The 25,175-nt window shown below is 44.7% G+C and overlaps 1 protein-coding gene across 5 annotated transcripts in view; it reads right to left on the minus strand.

Moving 5' to 3' along the window:
• Positions 1 to 595: 595 nt before the first annotated feature.
• The window catches only part of AJAP1 (adherens junctions associated protein 1), a 119,842-nt gene continuing 95,262 nt past the window's right edge, over positions 596 to 25,175 (minus strand). For 2 of the 5 annotated variants that reach the window (XM_083628853.1, XM_083628854.1), the window contains exons 4-6: positions 21,190 to 21,432; positions 4,223 to 4,333; positions 596 to 738 (exon numbers count right to left, since the gene is read on the minus strand). In XM_083628853.1, the coding sequence (XP_083484979.1) occupies positions 717 to 738; positions 4,223 to 4,333; positions 21,190 to 21,432 (376 nt within the window). In that variant the 3' untranslated portion in view covers positions 596 to 716. Of the gene's footprint in view, positions 739 to 4,222; positions 4,334 to 16,255; positions 16,388 to 21,189; positions 21,433 to 25,175 lie in introns of those variants that run through there. The other 3 variants (XR_014551655.1, XR_014551656.1, XM_083628855.1) reach the window with 3 other exon arrangements.

A 25,175-nucleotide genomic window follows, 5' to 3' on the forward strand; every position in this document is an offset into this window, starting at 1 on the left:
AAATGGGCTTTGAAATGCAGGTGTCAGCATATATGTTTGTGAAAACTAAATTTCTGAAGTAGAAAACATCCATTTATTTAAGTTCATATATACTAAGCGTGTCAAACGGAATCATATTTATAACCCACAACACCCATTTCTTTGATGGTATTAATTTTTTTTTTTAGAAAAAAACAACAACCCAGAACATTTAAGATTTTTTTTCCAAAAATTTGCTACAGTACAAAAAGTGTTTGTGTTTATATATATATATATATATATTATATGTATAGTAACCAGAAATACTGACTTTATTAGAAGAGATATTCCCCACCCTTGCTTTCACTATATATTTTTTTTCTTTTTGACATGTATTCCGCTCTGCGTCACCTTCTGAAGACGTTTCCCCCAGGCGAATCATGGCACATTATGGTATTATTGGCACAGGTTCAAAAATAGAGTCACAGTCCACACATGTCCCAGACTGAAGCCATGGCTCTGTTTGGCTGGCTTCCATCTTCTTTCTTCCATCTTTGCTTGCAAGTTTATTCTCTCCCCACCCCAGACCCCACCCGCGACCATCTTCTCCCATGAAAAATAATGCACTCCTCGAAAATTCAATCACTCGTAGGGGCAAATCCCTTTTTTATTATATAAAAATATATTTGGCTGTTCTTTGAGTCTTCCATCAGTAAACACAAATGGTAGGTATAGGTAACCCATTCCTTTTTTTTTTTTTACAGGTTCACCAATGGAATCCTGTTAAGGACAAAAAGAAAATATTAAAATTAGCAGCATCCCACAATGATCTACAGTTTTTTTGTTTTGTTTTTTAGTATTAGCCATGCATTAATTTTCAGTGGCTATCACCTTCCTTACAGCTCATTTTCGCCTTTAATTAAATTGACCAAATTTAGAGAAAATCAACAAAAACTCGAATAAAACAGTAGCCATGCGCATAAGGACCCTCCGCAGACCAAATATACAATCATCCAATGTAAAATGTAATTTTATTTCCTCTTTAAATAAAAACAGAACATGAGAGAGAGTCTAACCAAGACATGCTGAAATGAGATCCGTTGGAACCAAAGCTATATAAATTAATTGATTCCACGGGGTTTAAATCTGAGCATGACTTGACATTAGATCACACCCAATGAAAATAATAATTTTTCTAGCCTGGTTAAGGTAGGTAACAATATGTACAGAAGCTTGAAAAAATACTTTTCAAATTATGGTTGTGTTGGTTCTGTATCACCCCTTCCTGCCACAGGAGCCCAGGGAGACTCACAGCATGCAAAAAAAAAAAACCCTATAGCAGCAGATGGAAATATTGAACTGTTTGGGACTCTTCACACAGATCTCGAAAGCCTGGACAAACAAACACATCTTTGACTGATGATGAAAAACTGTCACTGTGGGAGGGAGTCCACAATTGGTGCACTGCCACCAAGAAGACCCCCATTTAAAACATAAGAACTCATTTAAAGTCCCTCATTGAAAACATGAGCGCCTCCTGGATCAGGCCACTATCCCATCTACTCCAGCTTCATGTTTTCCCAGTGGCCAACAAGATGCCTCTTCTGGGAAACCCTCAGGTAAGAGCTGAGCACAAGAGCACTTCTCTCTCCCTTCCTGTGGCTCCCAGAAATGGGTACAGTGGTACCTCAGGTTACATACGCTTCAGGTTACAGACGCTTCAGGTTACAGACTCTGCTAACCCAGAAATAGTACCTCGGGTTAAGAACTTTGCTTCAGGACGTGAACAGAAATGTGCTCTGGCGGTGCGGCAGCAGCAGGAGGCCCCATTAGCTAAAGTGGTGCTTCAGGTTAAGAACAGTTTCAGGTTAAGAACAGACCTCCAGAACAAATTAAGTTCTTAACCCGAGGTACCACTGTACCTGAATATTTCCCACATCTAATGTAGCCATTCAAGAGGCAAGTGGTGTAAGGCAATGATCTATTAGGGCAGAAATAATAAATATAGGTCTCTATGATCACATACTGGACAGAAGCATATGATTTAAGTTTTGAGTTATCCTATCTGTTACTTTGCCTCATGTGGCTAATAAAAATGCAGACCCAATTCTATTGAAAACAACCCTGTTGCCATCCAAACTCTCTCTCCATCTCCAGCTCTAACTCCCACTCCACCTACCACTCACTCCCAAACTCAACTGACTCCCTAAACTGTCTCCCACCAGCATTCAAAGTCACTTTCAAACTCTCATTCAATCACCATTCACTTCCAATATTCCATGCACGCTCTTTCTCCCCCTTGCAACCTAACATGGTGTAGTGGTTAAGAGCAGTAGACTCGTAATCTGGGGAACGTCTCCGCTCCTCCACATGCAGCTGCTGGGTGACCTTGGGCTAGTCACACTTCTCTGAAGTCCCTCAGCCTCACTCACCTCACAGAGTGTTTGTTGTGGGGGAGGAAGGGAAAGGAAATTATTAGCCGCTTTGGGACACCTTCAGGTAGTGGTAAAGCGGGATATCAAATCCAAACTCTTCTTCTTCTAACACATACTTTAAATCACATATTACACTTGCCTAAACATTTACTTTAATTACACTAGGAGCTGTTCTCCTACTCGCTATGTTCACCAACTTTTCCCCACATTTCTCCTACATTAACCCATAGAGCATCCACTTGCCACCCCAGGAAACTACTAAGCTTCCTTTTCACCTTCCTAACCCCATTTCCACATGCAAATCTAGGACCGTGATGTGGCACTACTAATCCTCCAGTGGGGGCTGTGTGATGACAGCCTTGCATTTTTATGTATATAGGAAGATATACACACACAATTTTGTTTACATAAACACCAGAACATCACAGTGATACCCATCAGTGGAACTCCAAGCAGGGTCACCCCAGCAGATCTCAGGGCACAGCTTGGCATAATAATAATAATAATAATAATAATAATAATAATAATAATATTTATACCCCGCCCATCTTCCTGGGTTTCCCCAGCCACTCTGGGTGGCTTCCAACAAAAGATTAAAAATAATTAAAACATCAGTCATTAAAAACTTCCCTAAACAGGGCTGTCTTCAGATGTCTTCTAAACATCAGATAGTTGTTGTTCTCTTTGACATCTGATGGGAGGGCGTTCCACAGGGTGGGCACCACTACTGAGAAGGCCCTCTGCCTGGTTCCCTGTAACTTCGCTTCTCGCAGAAGGCCCTCGGTGCTGGACCTCAGTGTCCAGGTTGAATGATGGGGGTGGAGACGCTCCTGGTAGGTATTAAGGAGCAATGTCACCAGCCCACACTCACTTAAGTTAACCAGTTATGGCCTATCAAAAAGCAAAAAACAAATAACAACTACATACAAAGACAATCCCAAAACCAATTCTCTTCTGACACACAAAAGAGCTTCCCTAGACCAGATGAGACTACATGTTCCTCAATCGCTCTCCTACAAGCCGTGGGATGTGAGACCACACTTTCCCTCCCCACCAACCCTGTGCTAGTACCCCACCTCCAACACAGGTAGACATCCAAGTGTGCATGAGGAATAATGTTCAAGCGGGGCATGCATGCATTAAACCCTACAGACTTACAAGCCAGCTTGCCTAGTCAATTTCCTACACAAAATCAAGAAACCAACATTGTGGTTATAACCTCCACCCACTGGATTTTATGCCCTAATATCTAGTTCAGACTTGATGGGCTTGTGTGGATATCTGATGGTATCAGAGGCGAGGTGAGGGGGCTGGGTCGGCTGATTTGGGGGTTAGGCAATCAAGGAATATATCATTTCTTGTTATCTGGTCACCTGGGAAAGTTCCTTTTCATCTCAGGCTACCAACAAGTGATATTATACAAGCTATCTAATTTTAGTGCCACATTGAAACATCTCCTGCATTTTTGACTATTGGTCATCAATTAATGAGAAAAGAACTTTAAAAAAAATACAGTATTTGATTGCAATGAAAAACAAAACAAAACCTCAAAGCTGTTTACAAACAGAATAAAGCAATGAAATTAACTGTTAAATTTAAAACATTTCAAAATACTAATTAAAATTAACTAAAATAGATTGAAAGAACATGTCAACATTCTACGTATCTGGGTGGGCTTGCCTAAAAAATGTTTTGAGTAGGTGCTGAGAAAAGTACGCTGAAGGTGCCTGCCTGATTTAATGAATAGAATTGCATTCTATAATTATCAAAGCAGGTGGAACATTTCAATGACATTCTCATGAATGAGGTCTGGGGTTTTTGTTACTTACCTTATTTTTGAGGTGGTCGAGGGGTGTTTTGTGAAGGTCCTTCCATTTGTTCCACAAACCATCTCATCAGCGCTCTGCAATTTGCACCCTCCCTGGTTTCCCATGCTCAGCCTAGGGGAAGACATCATGAGGTCATTCCTCCGGCTGGGCTATTTATTTATTTTTTTCAGATCAGGAAGTGTGGGCAGTCGGGGAAGCTGCAGAGTGCTGGAGAAATGGTGACTGCGGGATGGAGGGGAACCCCCACATACCACCTTCAGCCACCTTGGAAAGCTAAGGTAAGCTCCAACCCCCATACCCTGGTAAATTCTTCAAACAGATCTAGAGCACCCCAAGAACAAGATGGGGTCTAGCAACATATTGGAAGACAGATTCCCAAACAGATCCTAGAATCATCAAATTGTAGGATTGGAAGGGACCTCAAGGGTCATCTAGCCCAACGCCCTGCAATGCAGGAATCCTTGGCAGGTGGCCAACCATCATCTGTTCATAAACCTCCAATGAAGGAGAGTCCACCACCATCCAAGGCAATCTATTCTACTGTCAAACTACTCTTACCATCAGAAAGTTCTTCCTAATGTTTAGCTGGAATCTCTTTTCTTGCAATTTGAATCCATTGGTTCGGGACCTACCCTCAGCAGCAGCAGAAAGCAAACTTGTTCCATCTTCCAGATATTTGGAGATGGTCATCACCTCACCTCTCAGTCTCCTCTCCCCCAGCCTAAACATACTCATCTCCCTCAACCATTCCCCAAAAGGCTTCATTTCCACAGCTCTTTAACATCTTGGTGCCTCTGGTTTAATGTTTGCTTTGGTTAGAGTTGAGGTGTCAGCCTGGAAAATACCTGTGAATCCCTTCCAAATATGTGATCCTGCATATGTGAGGCTTAGTATATGGTATGAGAAACCTGCTGAACCAACTCAACCAGTGCCTTTGTTGTGGTAATAACTTGGCCGGCTAGTTAAGTCCTGCCACGTACATGTCCAAAGTGATATATATATATATATATATATATATATATATATATATATATATATAATAATAATAATCACAGCCTCCTCTGACTTTCATTCCAAGGGAACCAAACCCTGGGGAAAGGGCAGGCATTTCTGGAATCTCTTTCCACTTGGGGATTGGAATGTGTGCAGCATTATGATGGATAGGAAACACAGAAGATATACTCACTGAAGGGGTTGAGTCATAAAATGCATCTTGGCGGTTCTAGGGGTTCAAAGAAGGAAGGAGGGCAACATTTAAAATATGACATCCCTGCTCATTTGCACTGTGGGTTTGGTGGGAAAAGGAGAGAGAGAAGGGGAAGCACTGTGAACATTTTATAAATAGGGAAGCGGGGGCAGTGGGGGATAACAAATTCTGCCAGTGATGCAAAATTAAGAAAGACAGGGGATTTTCCATTTGAGGCATCAGGTCCGTTGCTGTGAGAACAGGAGGCTGAACTAGATAATAAAGTAAGAAGAGCCTGCTGGATCAGGCTAATGGCCCATCTAGTCCAGCATCCGGTTCTCACAGTGGCCAGTCAGATGCACCAATGGGAAGCCTGAAAACAGGATCTGAGAATTATTATTATTATTATTATTATTATTATTATTATTATTATTACTCTGCCCATCCAGCTGGGTTTCACCAGCCACTTGGGGTGGCACCCAACAGATTAAAAACAAAACATCAAATATTAAAACCTTCCCTAATCAGGACTGCCTTCAGATGTCTTCTAAAAGTCAGATAGTTGTTTATTTCCTTGACATCTGATGGGAGGGCGTTCCACAGGGCAGGCGCCACCACCGAGAAGGCCCTCTGCCTGGTTCCCTGTAACCTCACTTCCCACAGTGAGGGAACCACCAGAAGGCCCTCGGCTCTGGACCTCAGTGAACGATGGGCGCGAAGATGCTCCTTCAGGTATTCTGGGCCAAGGCCGTTTAGGGCTTTAAAGGTCAGCACCAACACTTTGAATTGTAGCCTTCTCCTCTACAATGGTTTCCTGCAACTCACATTCAGATGCATGACTTCCTCTGAACATGGAAAAAAAGCATAGCCATCTTTGCTAGTAGCCACCAATAGCTTTACCCTGCATGGATTTGTCAAATCCTCTTTTAAAGCCACCACTGCCTCCTGTGGGAGCAAGTGTCATGGTTTAACTACGTGCTGCATGAAGAATCATAGAACCATAGGTTTTCAGAATCGTAAGGGGTCTCAAGGAACTAGTCCAACCCTCTGCAATACAGGAACCACTGCTAAAGAATCCCTGACACATGGCCATCCAACCTCTACTTAAAAACCTCCAGTGAAGGAGATTCCACCATCTTTCAAGGTCATCCATTCCACCATTACTCTGTTATCACCAGGCTGGGCCCTGTTTTCCTTTGAGGACTTCATTTGACGTGTCCTGAATCTTCCAACAGATGGGCCTTTGGCCTGATCCAACAAGGCTAACTGCTTATGTTCTTATTGATGCAACTTATTGACATTATGCTATGATTTGACTCAGCTGAAAACTACAATGATGGAGCTGCTCTGAAAGCTCAGTTTGTAGTGCTGTATTTGCGGTCAGGGCTGGCCCACCCATGAGGCAAGTTGAGGCAGTGGCCCCAGGGCAATCAGCTGGGAGGCACAGAAGATCCAGCCTCCAAGGAGAGCACCACTCACTGCCTCCTGTGCTTGACAGCCACTGCCACTTCCTCCACTGAACATCCATGCAGCACCAGGTGGCAGGGGATGCATGGCAGCAGAGGGCACATAGTGGTGGTTGCAGAAACAAGGGCAGCGTTTTCTCTTTTGCTTCCAGCAGCAAAATGTCCTGGGCATCCTTGTCTGCAGTGGCCTCTTGTAATGTGCCAGTAAGCATCCTTTGATTCAAAATGTCCAAAGCATCAACCAGCCCTCATTAATGTGACCTCCTCGCCAGAGGAAGGGAAGCAGAAGCACATGGCCCCGATCCTGTTCTGAGGGATTCACCTCTCCTCCTCCCAACCACTTAGCCCACAAGTGTGCAATCTGGGTGCGGGTGAGAGAGAGGAGAGGTCTTTAGTATCACTACACATTTAATTTAAATTAAGGGACGCGTTAGCAAAACCGTAAATCATCATTAGAGTTACATCTATTGAGGATTAGCCGACATGCAGGAGATAAGTACCATGTATTGCAGCTAAACTTTAATTACATTTAAAGTTAATTGCTGTTTGTGCAATGGCTAGCAGGCTAGACTCAAAAGGGGCACACCCCTCTCTCAACACTGCCATTCATATCTCTTTTTTGAGGGGGAGGTTTAGAAAGAGCTCTGTTTATGGTTCGGCTGGAGGTCCTTTTCTCACAACCTGCTTCGTGGCCTTTATTGAGAGCCAATGGGATGTAGTGGTTAAGGTGTTGGACCCGGGAGATCAAGGTCCAAAACCTCTCATCCTAACCTACCTCATAGGGTTGTTGTGGGAAATGAATGAGGAGGGGGAGGACCATGTATCCATCACGTTGAGCTCCTTGGGGAGGGGGGAGGGATAGAAATGCAACAATTAAATAAATAAACCAGGGAGAGATGACCTTGCCAGGTTACCAACCATAAAGCAAACATACAGCAGGAAGCCAAACCCTGGAGCTAAAATGATTCAGAGAGAAGTGGATGAAGCAAAATTGTGCATTTCTCCATCTCGGCCTTTGCCAGTCTGGTGGCCTCCAGATCTTCTGTACTACAACCCCTTGGTTGACAGGAGTTGTAGTCTGGAACCTTGTGGGGGGTGGAGAAGCAAAGGCTAGCCGATTGAAGCATATTTCATTTATGACCAAAAAAGGCAGTATAGTAGACTTGTAGCTTGAAATCATGGAGAAGGGTTGGATGGGTGAAAGGTCCCACAGATTGTCTCCAGGCTCACCTCTTATTCCCACCTCCATGCCAGTTCATCTCTCAGGATCTGTTGGGTTCCATCCTATCCCCATCCCCTTCAGAATAAAGCTACATCATCAAGATGAAAATTCTAAGTACAAATGGGAACCACAAACCACTGGGATAGACACTGCTACCAGCAAGTTGAGGGGGAAAATGCTCCCCAACATTGAAAACAACTGAAAAGCTCCAAGTTGGGGGGGTGTCTGAAGGAATTATAGAACCATATAATTGTAGCGTTGGAAGGGATCCGAAGGATCCTCCAGTCCAACCCCCTGAAACGCTGGAATCACAACTAAAGAATTTCTGACTGGTGGCCATCCATACTCTGTTGAAAAGCCTCCAATGAAGGAGAATCAATCAACTTCTGAGGGAGTCTGTTCCACTGTCGAACAGCTTTTACCTCAAAAGTTCTTCCTAATGTTTAATGCTGGAGGAGACTCTTGAGAGTCCCATGGACTGCAAGAAGATCAAACCTATCAGGAAATCGGCCCTGAGTGCTCACTGGAAGGACAGATCCTGAAGCTGAGGCTCCAATACTTTGGCCACCTCATTAGAAGAGAAGACTCCCTGGAAAAGACCCTGATGCCGGGAAAGATTGAGGGCACAAGGAGAAGGGGACAAGAGAGGATGAGATGGTTGAACAGTGTTCTCGAAGCTACCAGCATGAGTTTGACCAAACTGCGGGAGGCAGTGGAAGACAGGAGTGCCTGGCGTGCTCTGGTCCATGGGATCATGAAGAGTCGGACCCGACTAAACAACAACAACAACAAATGTTTATCTGCAATCTCCTTTCTTAACATTTGAATCCATTGGTTCAGGTCCCATCCTTTGGGACAGTGGAAAACAAGCGACCCCTGCTCCGATATGGAGTCCTCTCCTACCTCACGTTGAGTTTCCAGTTCCCCAAATCATGCGGTGATCTGAAATCTTAATTAACAGCCTTCTTCCTGATACTTAATCTCCAGCACCACCACCAGCACAACACAGTTCTCTGACTGCCCCCCATGACGAGATGAGCTACTTTACGTGGACTTCTTAGCGCGTAACACTAATAGTAAAAAAAGCTTTTGTTGGCATCAGGCAGAATCAGGCCAGGATACCAGGTACATCCAGCTTGCACAGTAACAGTAGCCCACCCTGGTGCTGCAGCTTATATCACTGTGCAATGCCAAATCGGAACCCCCATGGAACATCCCCTATACCACATGCTGTACTGCACACACACACACACACACACACACACACGTAACAATTTGATCTTAGGTGAACCACCAGATCTGGTTTCTCAGCACTGTGCAGACACTAATAAGCGCTGCAGAGTGAAGCTACAGAGACAGAGACGTGTCAGTAGCAACCTGTATATTTATTACGCTCTTAACAGCTTTTCTCCATGGCCTCAATTTGCAAACTAGGTCACTCCTTGATGTGGAATCTTCTGTGACCTCAATTTGGTGCCTTTTTAGTCAAAGGAAGAGGAGCGAGAGTCCCTGGGATAGCAGCCAAGCAGATATTCACAACTGGAGGCCCAAAGGACTTATGTGGGCTCTTTTATGCTTCTTGAGGATTTTTTTTTTATCACCTCTTCTCATCCAAATTACGGTTCTCAAGGAGCACCTCCTCCCATAAGCATCTCTCTGTGTTTCCTTAGAAAGTGAAATGAGGTCTTGTTGCATCCTTCTTTGCCTGTCTCTTATTTCTTGGGGGGCACTTACAGCTCATCTTTCCGGTTGAAAATTAAAACACCCAAGGCAGAGAAAAAATGGTGGTAAAGTGGGGGAGGAGAGTTGCTCTGGGACTTATTTCGGAGCAGGAATGGTGTTGTCATCAGCTGGGGAAAGAGAATTGGGAGGGGGGAATCAAAGGCTGGGAACATCTTTCCTTTCCTTTGATGTGCTTCCTGCTTCATGCTGATAGTTCAAATGGTTGCATTTTTTGGTAGGGTTGTTAGCATTTCTAATGAAAAGCTAATGGTTGCCTTTCAGCTCACACTGAAACCTCAATAGGTTTGCTTGGAATTATGCTTGGTCTGGTGCATCGGTGAGAATGCAAAATGTCAGCTGAAGAAAAAGAAGAAGAAGAAGAAGAAGAAGAAGAAGAAGAAGAAGAAGAAGAAGAAGAAGAAGAAGAAGAAGAAGAAGAAGAAAAAATTTATGCAAAAGTAAATAGGTAATGCAACTATTATTTCTACTGGTGAGCTCCACCCAGAGAACCTGAATAAATTTAAGGAGTCTTTCCAATTTCTCCAGAGAATTTTTCTACATGGCTCTAATTCAGGGTTCAGGTGTAAAGTTTTAATAAGAATAGAGTTAGTGCTTAGTTGAACTGCCTGTTTAGAGAAGGGATTTTTGGTGGCATTGAAAAGCGACCACTTTCCCATTTTATCATTTCTTGGCAATTTTGCAAAACAGTGCTCTCACTTGCCATTTACACTACCTTCACTTGCAATCTCACCCACTCTGTCCCAGGGGCTGGAATAATACACACTTCCATATCAATATATTATAAATATTATTAAAGAGCTAATTTCCCTTGTATAGAAATGTTGCAGACTTCACAGAGCATGTCCATCGACTTTTGAAGGATGTAAGCAATACTCTGGGGTTCTTTTCTTTTCTTTTTTTTCCTTAGAACTACACAGAATAAGATTTTATAGGTCCAGAACTGTATTTGGTTTTTTGCTGTAAGATCTTGCTGATTTAACCAGGGGTTTCTTCTCAGGAAGGATATTGGAGAGAATGTTAATAATTAACAACAGATGGACTACAGGGTTCCCACAGGGTCCAAAGTTCCAGGAGGATTTGATTGGCTGAATTGTTCTTCAAGATGCAGTGTTGATGGGCTGGTTATAATAATCTATAATAATTTACAGAATTTGTGGAGGTGGTTCTCAGGGTACAGAAGGGACTTCTGAACCAGATGCCTGCCACACACCTGTTTGTTTGTTTTTAATGCCACGTAAAAAGCAGAACAATGTTCAGTTATTTAATGGTTTTTAGTACAAGGAAAGGGGCCTTTGGGATTTCTGCACCTTCCTGTTCAGGTGGGACAACATTTGCTGTTCCAGCTCAGCAACAAAACATATTGTGCTATCCCTGCTGGTAGTAGGTGAATGGCAGCTAGTTCAGCAAAAGTAAGATCTCTCTCCCCCCCACCCCTCTTCTCCTGCTCTGTCTTGGAGCCTTACACCAAGCCAGCTCATTGGTCCATCTTCACGTGTTCCCAACCTGGTGTACCTGACAGGGACCATGATGCCTTCAAAGGCCTTCCTTGATGCCCCCAGGTTGAACCATACTCCGCAGATTCCCAGCTTTCATTCTTTTCTTTTCTTAAAAAAAAGAGATTTCTAGCATTTTTAGAACCGGCGATATGAGCCCAAATGTACAGACAGCATTTTGTGTGAGACACTGGCCAGCTCAACCATTTCAGTGTTTTACTTTGGCCCTCCACCCAAAAATATTGCCTCCCACTGGGGGGGGGGGAGAAAGTCTCTGGAAAAGATTTCTGCAGACACCGTAGCTGAAGATGCCTTCTGCATGCCAAACATGGCCCTCCCCCTAACACGTGAACTGAGATAGATGTATTGATGGTCTGACTTGGTATAAGGCAGCTTTCTAGGCCCCATCCTCATCCTGAGCCTCTGACAATCTCATATTTCATCTCAGCAGCCCCCGAAATAGCTGTGTGGAGCAGCTTCAGCGGAGGCCGTTAACTTTTTATTCTCTTTTCTGTTCTAATCTAATTACCTTTTTTGTAATGCTCAGTGGCTGGGCATGATGTTAAACGGGCAATTCCGAGCAAGTCACAGTTAGCGAAGGCTGGAAAATTTCATTTAGGGGAGATCCGTGATTCATTATGACGGTACAGGGAGGGGGCAGATTCGAGACTGACCAATTAATTTGCTCGACTGCTTGGCTCAAAACTGGCCTGGCTACCCTACAGTGAAATGGCGGGTTATGTCTAATAGCTTTTCCCCTCCCGCTGCAGTCGACAAGGCCACCTTCAAAGGAACAACATGAAAGACACCGCAGATACTAAAGGAGAGGGAGGGGGGGAATGGCTGTAACATTTCTAGTATCATCAGACCTCAGTGGGAATTCGGAATCATAAGAACAAAGAAAAAAAAACAAGAACACAAGAAAAGCCCTGCTGGATCAGGCCAATGGTCCATCTAGTTTCAGCATCTTGTTCTCACAATGGCCCACCAGATGCCCAAATAGGAAACCTGAAAGCAGGACCTGAGCACAAGAGCCCTCTCTCCTCCTGTGATTTCCACCAACTGGTACAATGGTACCTTGGTTTATGAACTTAATCCGTTCCAGAAGTCCATTCTTAAACCAAAGCATTCTTAAACCAAGACGTGCTTTCCCACAGCGGTGGGGGACTCAATTTACAAATGGAACACACTCAACAGGAAGCGGAACATGTTCTGCTTCCAAGGCAAAGTTCACAAACCAAAACACCTACTTCCGGGTTTGCAGCGTTCTTAATCCAAGTTGTTCATAAACTAAGCTGTTCTTAAACCAAGGTACCACTGTATTCAGAAGCATTATTGCTTATGACACGTATTCAGAGGCAGAGCAGAGCCATCCTGGCTGGCAGCCACCCATAGCCATCTCCTCCATGAATTTGTCTAACACTCTTTTAAAAACCATCCAGGCTGGCGGCTGTTGCTTCTTCCTGCAGGAGTGAGTTCCATATTTTAACTATGTGCTGCATGGAGGAGCACAAATCTGTTCTCAATCTTCTGATGCTCAGCTTCCTGGGATGTCCACAAGTTGTAGCGTTGCTACTCACTTTCTCCATACCATGCATCGTTTTACATATTCTGATCATGTCCCCTCTTACTCTCCTTTACTCTAAACTAAGCTTCCAAGCCTTGCCGCTCCACCTTGACCAAGCCAGAACATTAGCACATCTGTCGCAGAATATACTTTTGGAGGAGGACTGTGCCCTAATCAGTAGCAAAATGGACAAATGGAGATCGCATGAATGGATCTGTACCACCATGGTGCCCACTACTGAAAGAGAACCCACAGTGGTGAAGACACCACCCCCACATAGCTGTCAACTTTCAGATTTGAAAATAAGGGATCAGCAGCCTCACCTGTCCCGGGGACAGGCTACGGAATATCTAACGATCCGGGATAGCAGTGGGAAGCAGCGGGAAACGGCGCTGGAATAAGGGAATTTCCTGCAAAAAAAGGGAAGGTTGACAGCTATGCACCCCCAGCACAACCTTTGCATCACCACACACACACACATTCACTCATACTCATGCAACCCTATGGTGGCCACACCCTGTGGGTCTCATTGACACTGACTGCCATGACCCCATTACTGCCATTCCCCAGGCATCTCTCCAGGCAGGTCTTCAAACCTTATGCTGCACACATGTGCTATTTGGTATGAACCCAAGTGATGATCATAGAATCGTAGAATTGTATACTTGGAAGGGACCCCAGTCCAACCTCCTACAATACAGGAATCACAGCTGAAGAATCCCTGAGAGCTGGCCATCCAAACTCTCCTTAAAAACCTCGGTCAAAGGACAGACCACCACCTTCCAAGGGAGTCTATTCCACTCTCAAACAGCTCTTACCGCCAGCAAATTCTTCCCAATGTTTAGCTAGGATCTCATTTCTTGCCATTTGAATCCATTGGTTGGGGTCCTTCCCTCCAGAGCAGCCAGAAACAAGCTCGTCCCACCTTCCATGTGAAAGTCCTTCAGATATGTGAAGGTGGTTATCAGAAGGGTGAGGGCACACAGCACACAGCCCCCTGGGTAGGATGCCTGCAGAGAACACTCACAGCCTTGCTGTGAGAAGACCCAGCTAAGTTGGGTTTACCTTCTCCTGGAAGATGCAGCTGGTGATGCAGAGGTAGAGCCTAGATTTTTTTTTGTGGGGTTTCCCTGCCTGGCCTCCTGCCTTCCTGATGTCCTGCTCCCTGACAGTCATGGACCATTCATTCCAACTCTTGGAAATTCATGGCTGTCTGAACCCGACTCATCCAACACCCAAGTCCCTCTGCATAGACCTGATTTGTTGATTGAGCCCTCCTATATGCCCACCCAAAATGTCACTGGGTATGTGTGGATACACCCCACTGTTGGGATTCGCAGGATGATGAGTAAGTCTGCAGGCTTCAACAGGCTGATGCAATACTCTGTGAAGTGCTGGGTCAGAGTGACTCAGCAGGAATGTGATTGGCTATCACCTGTTTTAAAAGGAAAGCCTGTTCAATGGTTGTGGTGTGGTTGTGCTGTGCTGTGGTGGTGCTGTGGTGGAGAGTATTCGTTTGCCCTAAGGTGTAGGTACTCTGTATGAACTGCTTTTGTAAATACTTGTATATAGCTCACATTAAAAAGACTGCGACACCCACCAGGTCCATGCAGTGCTTGTCTGAGGTCCAAGGAGGGAGTCTTGTTAGAATAAAGTTATGAACTCAAACAAAAAAGCAGCCAGTCCCTGTTGAGGGCCTCCACCTGGCTTAGCCCTTGGAGGCCTGGGGCAAGTGTACCCAACTGCCTCCCCATCCCTGCATGGGCCTGCAACCCATCTCACTAGGATCTCCTACATCCAGTTCCTTTTGTCTTCAAATGGATATACTGTGGGGTGAGGCAGAATAAATTGCAATGAGCTTTTATTTTTAGAATGAAACCAGTTTCTCCAGAAGTGCTTTTCATGAGCAAAAAATAAAAATACACAGTAGGTTGAGATTGTGTTTGGGAGCGGGAAAGGACTCGGTTTCCATGGATTCTAGAATAAAATGTCATTCGTACACAGCCTGCGATTCCTTTCCTCTGAAATGATGCTCTTGAAGGCACATAAGGAATGGGAGGCGGCAAAAGCGGACTGTGGGTGGGTGAGAAGGGTGTATCCCTGGGTAATGGAACCACTGGAAGACCAGAGAAGTTCTCCCACTTCTCTCAATGCTTCAGAGGCTTTAGCCAAGTTAACCCCTTGCATATGCGCCTTCCCCTAATTTGCTGTGCTGTAAATCACAGCACGCAAAAACAGAATAGTTTTCTCACCTTGCCTAAGAAACCTTGCCTCAATTTTCTGTCTCTGGTTCACCACGAGACCGAGACACCTGAACAACTATCATTATGGATGGAAAAATGAGTCTGAAGATAAAGTTTAATGGTTGGTTGGTTGGTTTTGTGGGTGGGGTAAACTTTGTACCCCCTAAACTCCAGTTTTGCTCCAAATGTCCTACTAGATGATGCTGTGAACCACCCTGAGATCTATGGATGAAGGGGGTATACAAATTAATTAATCTCTAAAAGAAGCTGAATTATTTGTGGAAGGAAGGGCGAACTTTGGAAGGTGATTTTGCAAAACAAAACAAAACAAAAACCAATGCCTCCCCCCCCCCTTCTCTGACTCACCCCCCTCTTCCTCTCCATCCATCTAATTCAAGGACTGAGGACCTGTAGTCCTCCAGATTTTGCTGTACTATAGCCCTCATCACCCCTGAACATGGACTATGTTGGTTATCCAACAGAAGTTCCTCAACATCCTACCACCATCCCTGTTTGAATTTAGACCATGTGCTTTTGAGATGCCTGTACAATATTGTTACCCATCCTAAGCTCCAAATAAAAAGGCATGTGTGTGTTCTATTACAGAAGTGGCAAAACACCAGACCCTCTCCTTGTTTCTTCACCAGACATTTTTTATAACTAAATGTTTAGGAATCCTGACTTGTAATCAATTATTACAAAACAATCTGAAGCAATAACATTAGGTAAGGAAATGAAAGCAACTCATTACAATAATTTAAATTCATCTGAAACATGCTTAATGTTAGTTGTTCCAATGCCACCTCTGCATGCAAGCAATTTCAGCCCTGCTGTGATAAGCGCCTTGCGTAACTGCGATAATCTAAAACAGATTAAAAACAAAGGTTCGATAGATTAATGTAGCAGCAAATGTTTGGCGTTTGCAGAGCAAAAGTCGTGCTCGCTTTCCCTCTTTTTCTTTTTCTGCGTAAACTAGCAAGGCATTTTAATTAAAAGCATCGGGGAGCTCCCTTCGATCACAGCAGGGGTGCGATTGGAAAGTGTGGGAGGGATTTCACTGGGCGGACAGATTGGTGATTTGGGAATAAAAATGGCGGAAGAGAAGGTACGTACCAGGAAATGGACACATGGCGTCTGCCCTGCCCCCAGGAAATAAAACAGACTTCGGCTGGTCAACAGGAGATTTCAAACCATTTCTCAGACACAAAGGCCACAGGGATTAGATGCCGATCGGAGGAGGAGGGTCTGCTGCAAGCAGAAAAATCGACTGGCACGTGGCAATGTGTAACACACAGCAAGTAAGTCTAGCTACATCTGCAGCCCAAAATCAGCTTTTCCTTTTCATATTTTGAGTGGGGACAATAATTTCAAAACAATGCTTTGGATGGTTGTATTGGCTTCTGCAGGTGTTCCAAGAGGAAAGTGGAGGGGTTTTTTGAAGGTGTGGGGGAAACCCCATCCCAGATTAAAACAAACAAAATCCCCAGTCAGCATTGGTATCCCAACATGGGACCTGAGTGGATGCTATATCACCCATGTTGAAGGATAGAAAATAAAGGGACCCCTGACCATTAGGTCCAGTCACGGATGACTCTGGGGTTGCAGCGCTCATCTCACTCTATAGGCTGAGGGAGCCGGCGTTTGTCCATAGACAGCTTCCGGGTCATGTGGCCAGCATGACTAAGCCACTTCTGGTGAACCAGAGAAGCGCACGGAAATGCCGTTTACCTTCCCGCTGGAGCGGTACCTATTTATCTACTTGCACTTGACGTGCTTTCGAACTGCTAGGTGGGCAGGAGCTGGGACCAAACAACGGGAGCTCCCCCCATTGCGGGGATTCGAACCGCTGACCTTCTGATTGGCAAGCATTAGGATCTGTCGTTTAGACCACAGTGCCACCCATGTCCCCTCTGTTGAAGGATACAGAGGCTCTAATAGCCATAGTAATAACTATATAGGGCTTATAATGGCAACTGAAGCCTCAATCCCTACACTGAGATGTCTCAGATACAGGGGAAAGAGTCATATTTGTATCTTATGTTGTGGTTTTGAGCTTTTCCAATGAGCTTTGCAGACACAGTCATAGGCTGTTTAAGATGCCTGCTTGATACCAGGCCAATGGCTTTTGGCCATGCAAAAAACTGAAAAGTTGTACCCTCTGATTTCCTCTGTAAAAAAATTGCAAGACCGGCAATTTTGCCAAATCTGAAAGAATTGAGCAGAGACCAATAATTCCCAACAAAGCACCACCTTTAGACAAAAATCATATTCTCTCCCCCCCCCCCGCTTTTTTAAAGATAGAAATAAACCGCAATGAACCCTTTCCAGCCAATGCACACCTGCCAGGGAAGAATACAGAAAGAGGAGCATAAAAATGGAAAGGCACCTGTAGGAAACGGTTCTCCACAGTTCACAGGTACAACAGGACAACACAGACACACAGACACATAGGTACGCCCTTCACCCCCACTTCCCCAAAACTGCCACTCTATGGCTCCCCAAGCATTGGTTGACTGGGGCTCATATTCCAGCATCACAAAGACAGGCACACAATGAAATGGTTGAAAAATCCTTGCCAATCTTCTGCCCACCAGGAAGCTCACATCTGGGCACTTCCAGCTAGTGTCCACAACACCCACACAGATTTCCACAAGAGTATCCCCCCCATAGATTGCAACAAATCTCCCCCCCCCCCAATTCCTGGGGACCCTGCAGAATCTGAGTGGTGTCCCCTTTCCCTATTTAAGTTCAGTTCTAAATTTGGACCAATGGGGACGAAGCAGTGGTGTGGAGATTTCTCAGAATCTTAATTGGGTTTAGTAGATGAAGTTCAAGCATGCTTCAAGTATGCAGCAAATGTTTGGTTGGAAATCTTTGCACTGATCATCAGCAAGACTCTTCTAAAGACAGACTTTTGGGGGGCCAAGTTGCCTCTCACTCTTAAGCCAAATAAAATGATCGTAGCATCGTTGGATGTACGCCAATTGCATTGGGACTTGTGGGATACTACAATATCTGTGGGCAGGCAGGCAAGGTTGAACTTAAAATTGCCTTTGTGACATAGCCATCAGTTCCCAATAATCAGGTTACATCCATAACATCAAATTCTGGATGCAGTGGGCATTTTTTGCCTGGGAAGTAAGATGATTGAGAAACTTTTCCTATGTGAAATGGGAGTCGACCATGGAAGCATGGCAACAGCATGACAAAGGTAGCATGCAGATTGGGCAAAAAAAATCAAGGAGTGGCTGAACAACACAGGATCATGTTTGCTGGCTGTGGCTTTAGTGGGATGGTCAAAGGGAATCAAAAAGATATATAGAGAACATATAGAGTCTGGGTGGGTTTCAGTTCCATCAAGCAAGAATTTGATGAGTGGGATAGGACACACAACTTGGCAAAATTAAGTTGTCCAAGGGAGCTTCCAGAGGAGCAAGGGCAACACTCATCTGCCTGGAGTCCTCCAGATGTTGATCACCCCCTGAGCTTAAGTCTAACAACATTTGGATGGAATTGGGTTGGAAGGGTGCTTTATATCTATACATCGGGGTGGGGAACCTGTGGTCCTCCAGATATTGTAGGATGTACAAGAACATGGCCAATGTTCAGAGATTGTGGGGATTATAGCCCACCAACATCTGGGTGTGCGTGTGTGCAGGTTAGCCACTTGTGGTCTAGATATTTACAATTCTTAGAAAGTGCTCATAAGTGTTGATATAAGAATTGAACAGGAGTTCCATTCCTGCCCCCCAAACTTGCTTTTGGTAGTAGCATCACCAACAATGGCATGGGACTGCCTTCCCCAGCCTAGGACCCTCCAAATGCTTGGACTACAATTCCCATCATCCCAGACCATTGGCTGTGCTAGCTGGGACTGATGGGAGCTGGAGTCCACCCACTTCTGTAAACGCCAAGATGGGGAAGGCTGAGTTTATGCCTCTCCTAGCAATCATCCATGTCTCCTGTGGGAGGGAGGTGATTCACAATGGATAATCATGATTCCAGTGTCAAACACACACACACACACACACACACACACAAACATTGACAAAACCCTCAGAGTTGCATGCAATTGGCCCCTAAGCAACTGAGAGTATATTTCCTCATGGCTGCTTTGCTGGTCATTCAATCAGATGCACTCAACAGATTACAGGCTTCTGAGAAAATGCTTAACATTTCACACTTATGGGGCAGTATTCAACCAAGTCCTACACAGATTCAGTGAACCTAAATTACCCATGTCTATTAACTTCAGTGAGTCTACTCTGAGCAGGATTAGTGTTGAATACTACGCTCGGTGTCTATCTTGCCCTCCCATCTTCAGTGTGATGAAATCTCAAGCTGGACAAAAGAATCCCCATCCCACAATCTCACATTAACCACAGTGCTTGCAAAACTTCACTGCACATTAAGTAGAACCAGTAGAACAAATATTGTGTGTGGGAGACAGAGGAGGAGTTGTGGGTGTGTGGGTGTATTTGTGTGTGTGTTGGGTTGTCCCAGAGATCCTTTTCAAACTGAGAAAAATATAGTTGCAGAACGTCCTGCAAACAGGACTATTTCAGACAATAAATTTTGATGTCACGTTGGAGGAACACACCACAAAGTGATTCCCTCACCCCTCAATCTTCAAACTGAAAAATTATCTTATTACAGTTTCTCCAGGTTTTTTATTCCCCTTCTCATCCCATCATAGAGGTTGGAATGTAGAGAAGTGGTTTAATAGATAAGGAGTGAATAGTGACTACCATCGCTTGACACTCACTCAGAAAACTAGTCACCAAAGGGTTGTCAGTTGTTTGGATTCACCCTGAGTTACACTGAATGGAACATGAAGTTGGGAAGAGAGATCTATGATCAGCTTTCTGGTTCAGTCCTGGGACAGATTAACGTAGGGCAACTCTTCCTGGCAGACTATGACACACAGATTGGTTGCCTCTCTGTTTTACAATGGGGGGGGGCATTGGGCTGTTGTCACATCTAATACAGACACACATTGAAATCTTTGCTTTAGTGTTGAGAATTTCAACATGTATCTGGCTCAGGGCATATAGGATAAAACTGCTGTTCAGGGTGTACATACGGGATTAGCCAGCGTGGTACCCTCCAGAAGTTGCTGGAAATCACCTCCCATCATCCCCCCTTGACCATTAGCCATGCTGGCTGGAAGTGTTGGGAGTTTTAGTCAGTGGAGACTGGAAACCGCTGGGACGGGGAGAGTGGAAGGCGAGGAGGCCAACACTTGGAGGAACCAGAGCTAATGGCAGGCAGAGCCCGAACTAATGATAAGCAGATAGTCACCAAGGTGTAGTGGTTACAGTGTCAAGCTAAGACTTTGAAACCAGGGTTCAAATCTCCACACTCAGCCATGATGCTCACTGGGTGACCTGGGCCAGTCCCTGCCTCTTAGCCTAACCTAATTCATGGGGTTGTTGTGAGGATAAAAGAAAAAGGACTACATGCACCACCTTGAGGTCCTTGGAAGAAAGGTGGGACACAAATGCAATAGTTAAATAATAACTATCATGCCGCCGCCTCCCTGCTGAGTTCTGTGAAGGCAACACTCAGACTTAGAAGGAGGGAAATGTTGGCCGGTGCCACCCCCATGGGCTGGATGCAGTTAAGAAGGCAGGTGGTTAATGGCTGAGGGTAAGATGGGGTTGGTGGGGAAGTGCCCCATTCTCCTTAATGGGCCAACCTCTACTGGTTGAATTCCAGCAAAAACTGAAGGGCTCCACATTGGCTACCACTGGTGTACACAGTGATGGGTGTGGTCCTTTTCAGTCAAGGTATGGGTGTAAACATATAGGGGAAACATTCAATTCTATCTGGACCCCTGCTTTTGCCAGCTTTTCTAAGTTTCCCTCCAGAGGGGAATGGGACCATGTGGAAGGAGGTACTAACGGTTTTACCTTACTTGTGCTTGTGTGGGAGAGACAGACAGACAGAAAGAAAGAGAGACTCTATTTTGCTCATGATGTCAACCACCAAATCCAATATCCACTAAATGCAAATGGATGAGTCCGAACGAGCTTCTGCTTCCTTACCTATTTCCATTGAAGGATGTTTTATAATCCCCTGGGGGAAGTATTGTCTCCTCCGCGTAGACCGGCACTGGCGTCCTCACACATTCATGGGAACACTGTAGCGTCTCATTGTAGGCCGTGAATATATCCAGGTTGCTAGGGACTCTGGCTGGGGTGAAGTCCGTCAGATTCTGACAACTCTCTTCCTGCTGGTTGATTTTACGCTGGTGGCTGTTCCTCCTCGTGTTCCCACTCTGGGCACAACTGCAGGTGGAAGAGAAGAATATTGGGAAAAAAGGAATGGGGTGGTCCGCCAGGAATGTGGCTTGGACACATTTTACCACATCGTAACAACTAAGCTTCAAGGGATGCGGGTGGCGCTGTGGGTTAAACCACAGAGCCTAGGGCTTGCCAATCAGAAGGTCAACGGTTCAAATCCCCATGACGGGGTGAGTTCCCATTGCTCGGTCCCTGCTCCTGCCAACCTAGCAGTTTGAAAGCATGAAGTGCAAGTAAATAAATAAGTACTGCTCTGGCGGGAAGGTAAACGGTGTTTCCGTGCGCTGCTCTGGTTTGCCAGAAGCGGCTTAGTCATGCTGGCCACATGACCCGGAAGCTGTACGCCAGCTCCCTCGGCCAGTATAGCAAGATGAGTGCTGCAACCCCAGAGTCGTCCGCAACTGGACCTAATGGTCAGGGGTCCCTTTACCTTTAACAACTAAGGTATTATATTCAAGAGAGTAAGCAGTGCTCCATGTTTGGGTAGGCAAAAAAAGGACCATTTGCAGTGTGACTCTCAATGAGACTTTGCAAAAAGCACAATAATTCTTCATCTCTCTCTCTCTCTCTCTCTCTCTCTATATATATATATATATATTTCACCCATGGGACTATGCATTGTGATGGCCACCACCTTGGATGGCTTTAAAAGAGGTTTGGAGAGAAGGATAACAATGGTGACCAGCCATGGTGGCTTTGCTCTGCCTCCAAGCTCGGAGGCACTAATGCTTATGAATATCAGTTTCTGGAAACCAGAGGGAGGGTTTTACTCAGGTTTGGGTCCAGCTTGCAGGTTTCCCACAAGTATCTGGAAGGTCACCAGTGGCGTAGCGTGGGTTGTCAGCACCCGGGGCAAGGCAAGTAATTTGCGCCCCCTAACCCGTGGATTTGCGCCCCCTAACCCGTGGATTTGCGCCCCCTAACCCATGGATTTGCCCTAACCCCAGATGTTGCGCCCGGTGCGGCCCGCCCCCCCTGCACCCCCCACGCTACGCCACTGAAGGTCACTGCGAGAAAAAGATGCTCCGGAGGGTAGGACCCGAATCAATGGATTCACGTTACTACAAAATAAGTTCCATCTAAACATTAGGAAGAACTTATTGATTGTAAGAGATGTTTGACAGTGGAATGGACTCCTTTCTTGTGGTTAGAGCGGTTCAACAGTGGAACCTTTTCTCTCGGAAGGTGGTGAACTCTCTCCTACATTGGATATTTTTTAAGCAGAGGTTGGGTGGCCATCTGACAGGGATTCTTTAGCTGAGATTCATTCTATTACTAGGCGACCATGGGCCTGATCCAGAATGCTTTCCTTATGTTCTCATAAGGAATTACTTGTGTTACATGTTCAGTAAAGGAGACCCTCAGAACACCAGACCATTTGACTGAAAGGCAAACTCCCTTTAAAGTTGTCAAGGGAGTTCAGGTCCTAGTCCGTCAACTGGCTCCTCCAGTTAGAACCTTAACATTGTAGAGGTGGGAGGGACTCCAGGGGTCATCCCCTCCAATCCACTGCAATGCAGCAATCAAATCTCCAGACAGCCACAATGTTTAATAAGTGACCTTGGGCCAGTCATAATGCACTACTGTAAGTTAGTTGGAGGAAAAGGTGGATTAAAAACAAAATCTAAATAAATAAGGAAGAAAGATACCAGTTATGAAAGAACAGCAACTTGGATTCCTGAGAGAGAAAACTCTATTATCTCCTGCTAATTATACCTGCAATTTCAAATTTAATTATTATCCTGCAGTATCTGAGTAACGTTGGCCTCTACCAAGTGATCAGGTTTCAGAACTATTTTTTGTGTGTATGTATTTATCTAGCATAATCAAATTTGAATTTTAAATGGAGGCCTTAATAAGGAAGGGAAAAATCACAGGCCTGAAGTGCGCAGGGAAGAAAGCACCATGGATTTCGTATTCGCCAGGATCTTTCAGCATACAGGATACATCTTGCCACTCATGATAAACTCAAAGTCTGCCCCTTTTTAAAAAACTTGGGAGGTAATTAACTCCCCTTTGTTATTATTCATTATGCTTTACCCTGGCTTGCTTGGCATTGCATTGCATTTCACCCTTCCTGTTTTCTGGTGGGAAAATATCTAAAAATTTGGAAAAATCTAAAATTACTTCCACAGCATACACCAAAGTTTGATTTCTTCCACTTATCTCCCTGCACCCTGCATCATGCTAGTGAAGCATCCCTAAAATAGTGTCAAAAAGCCGTCATCATGTTCGTACATATACACAGGGATGGGCTTTCCTGAAAATTTCAATGTGAATTAAATAATAATATTTTTGCATACATTTGAGTCACATTGTATACTGGGGTTACATTCCAAGGATAGTGCACATATGAAAAAATTGCATGCAGCCCAAATTACCCTTTTCTGGCTGGCAGGTGTGGGGAAGCCCCATGGGGAGACCTTTTTCGGTGTCTCTACTGCTTCCCCTCACTCCTCCACCTGTGAGCGAATGGTAGAAGGGAGGAGGAGGAGGGAGGGAAGCAGAGAGAGGAAGGCAGGCATGTCCCAAAAGGGCCAAAGAAAAAGGCTGCAATGGCTCCTGGAACGGAGTTGCAACAGAGTTTGCATAGTCGAAGTTGCATAAGTTCAGTGTGCATTAGATGTGACTCGACTGTACCACTTTATTGCCAAAAGTGGTTTACAAGTATAAAACCAATTACTAAAATAAACAAGCAAGCAAGCAAATAAACAAACAAATTTAAATCCCCAATAAAACATGGATTTCCCCCCATTTCCTGCCTCATTCTTTGATTTGGCCAAGAAGAGAATTGTTGTTACTAGATTTGCTAAAACGGCAAACGATTCTTGCACGTTATCTACGCTATTATATGCATTATCATTCCTAATATTATAGCATATTTTTTATATACACACCCACTCGCCAGATTTTCTAAAATAAACAACGCGTAAACAGATTCACAAAACAAACAATGCTAATTACTTTGCACAAATACCTCTGTGTATCCATAGCTGTAAAATCATGTTGCAGAATTAAAGTGACTTACGGGACTTAATCGCTTAATATATAGATATAAATATAGATATAGTTGCATATAATGTTGCATGTAATGTTCCATAAAATTGGATACATTTCATAATCAGATACTACATAAAACCAGTTCCCAGTCAAACTGAAGCTTCTAACTGCATTCAGCTGACCTACTACATTCCAAGCACTGATTCTTAGAAAATTATACCGTATTCCACTCTCCCTCCACGATGCTTGCGCAGGGTGTGTGGAAATGGTTTTCCCTCTCCACATTTTATCTTCCTAATACTCCTGCAAGGTAGATTGTTGTCGTTTAGTCGTTTAGTCGTGTCCGACTCTTCATGACTCCATGGACCAGAGCACGCCAGGCACTTTTGTCTTCCACTGCCTCCCGCAGTTTGGTCAAACTCATGCTGGTAGCTTCGAGAACACTGTCCAACCATCTCGTCCTCTGTCATCCCCTTCTCCTTGTGCCCTCAATCTTTCCCAACATCAGGATCTTTTCCAGGGAGTCTTCTCTTCTCATGAGGTGGCCAAAGTACTGGAGCCTCAGCTTCACGATCTGTCCTTCCAGTGAACACTCAGGGCTGATTTCCTTAAGAATGGAGAGGTTTGATCTTCTTGCAGTCCATGGGACTCTCAAGAGTCTCCTCTAGCACCATAATTCAAAAGCATCAATTCTTTGGCAATCAGCCTTCTTTATGGTCCAGCTTTCA

The sequence above is a fragment of the Podarcis filfolensis genome (assembly GCF_964270895.1).
Source record: "Podarcis filfolensis genome assembly, chromosome: 8".
Taxonomy (NCBI): Eukaryota; Metazoa; Chordata; class Lepidosauria; order Squamata; family Lacertidae; genus Podarcis; species Podarcis filfolensis.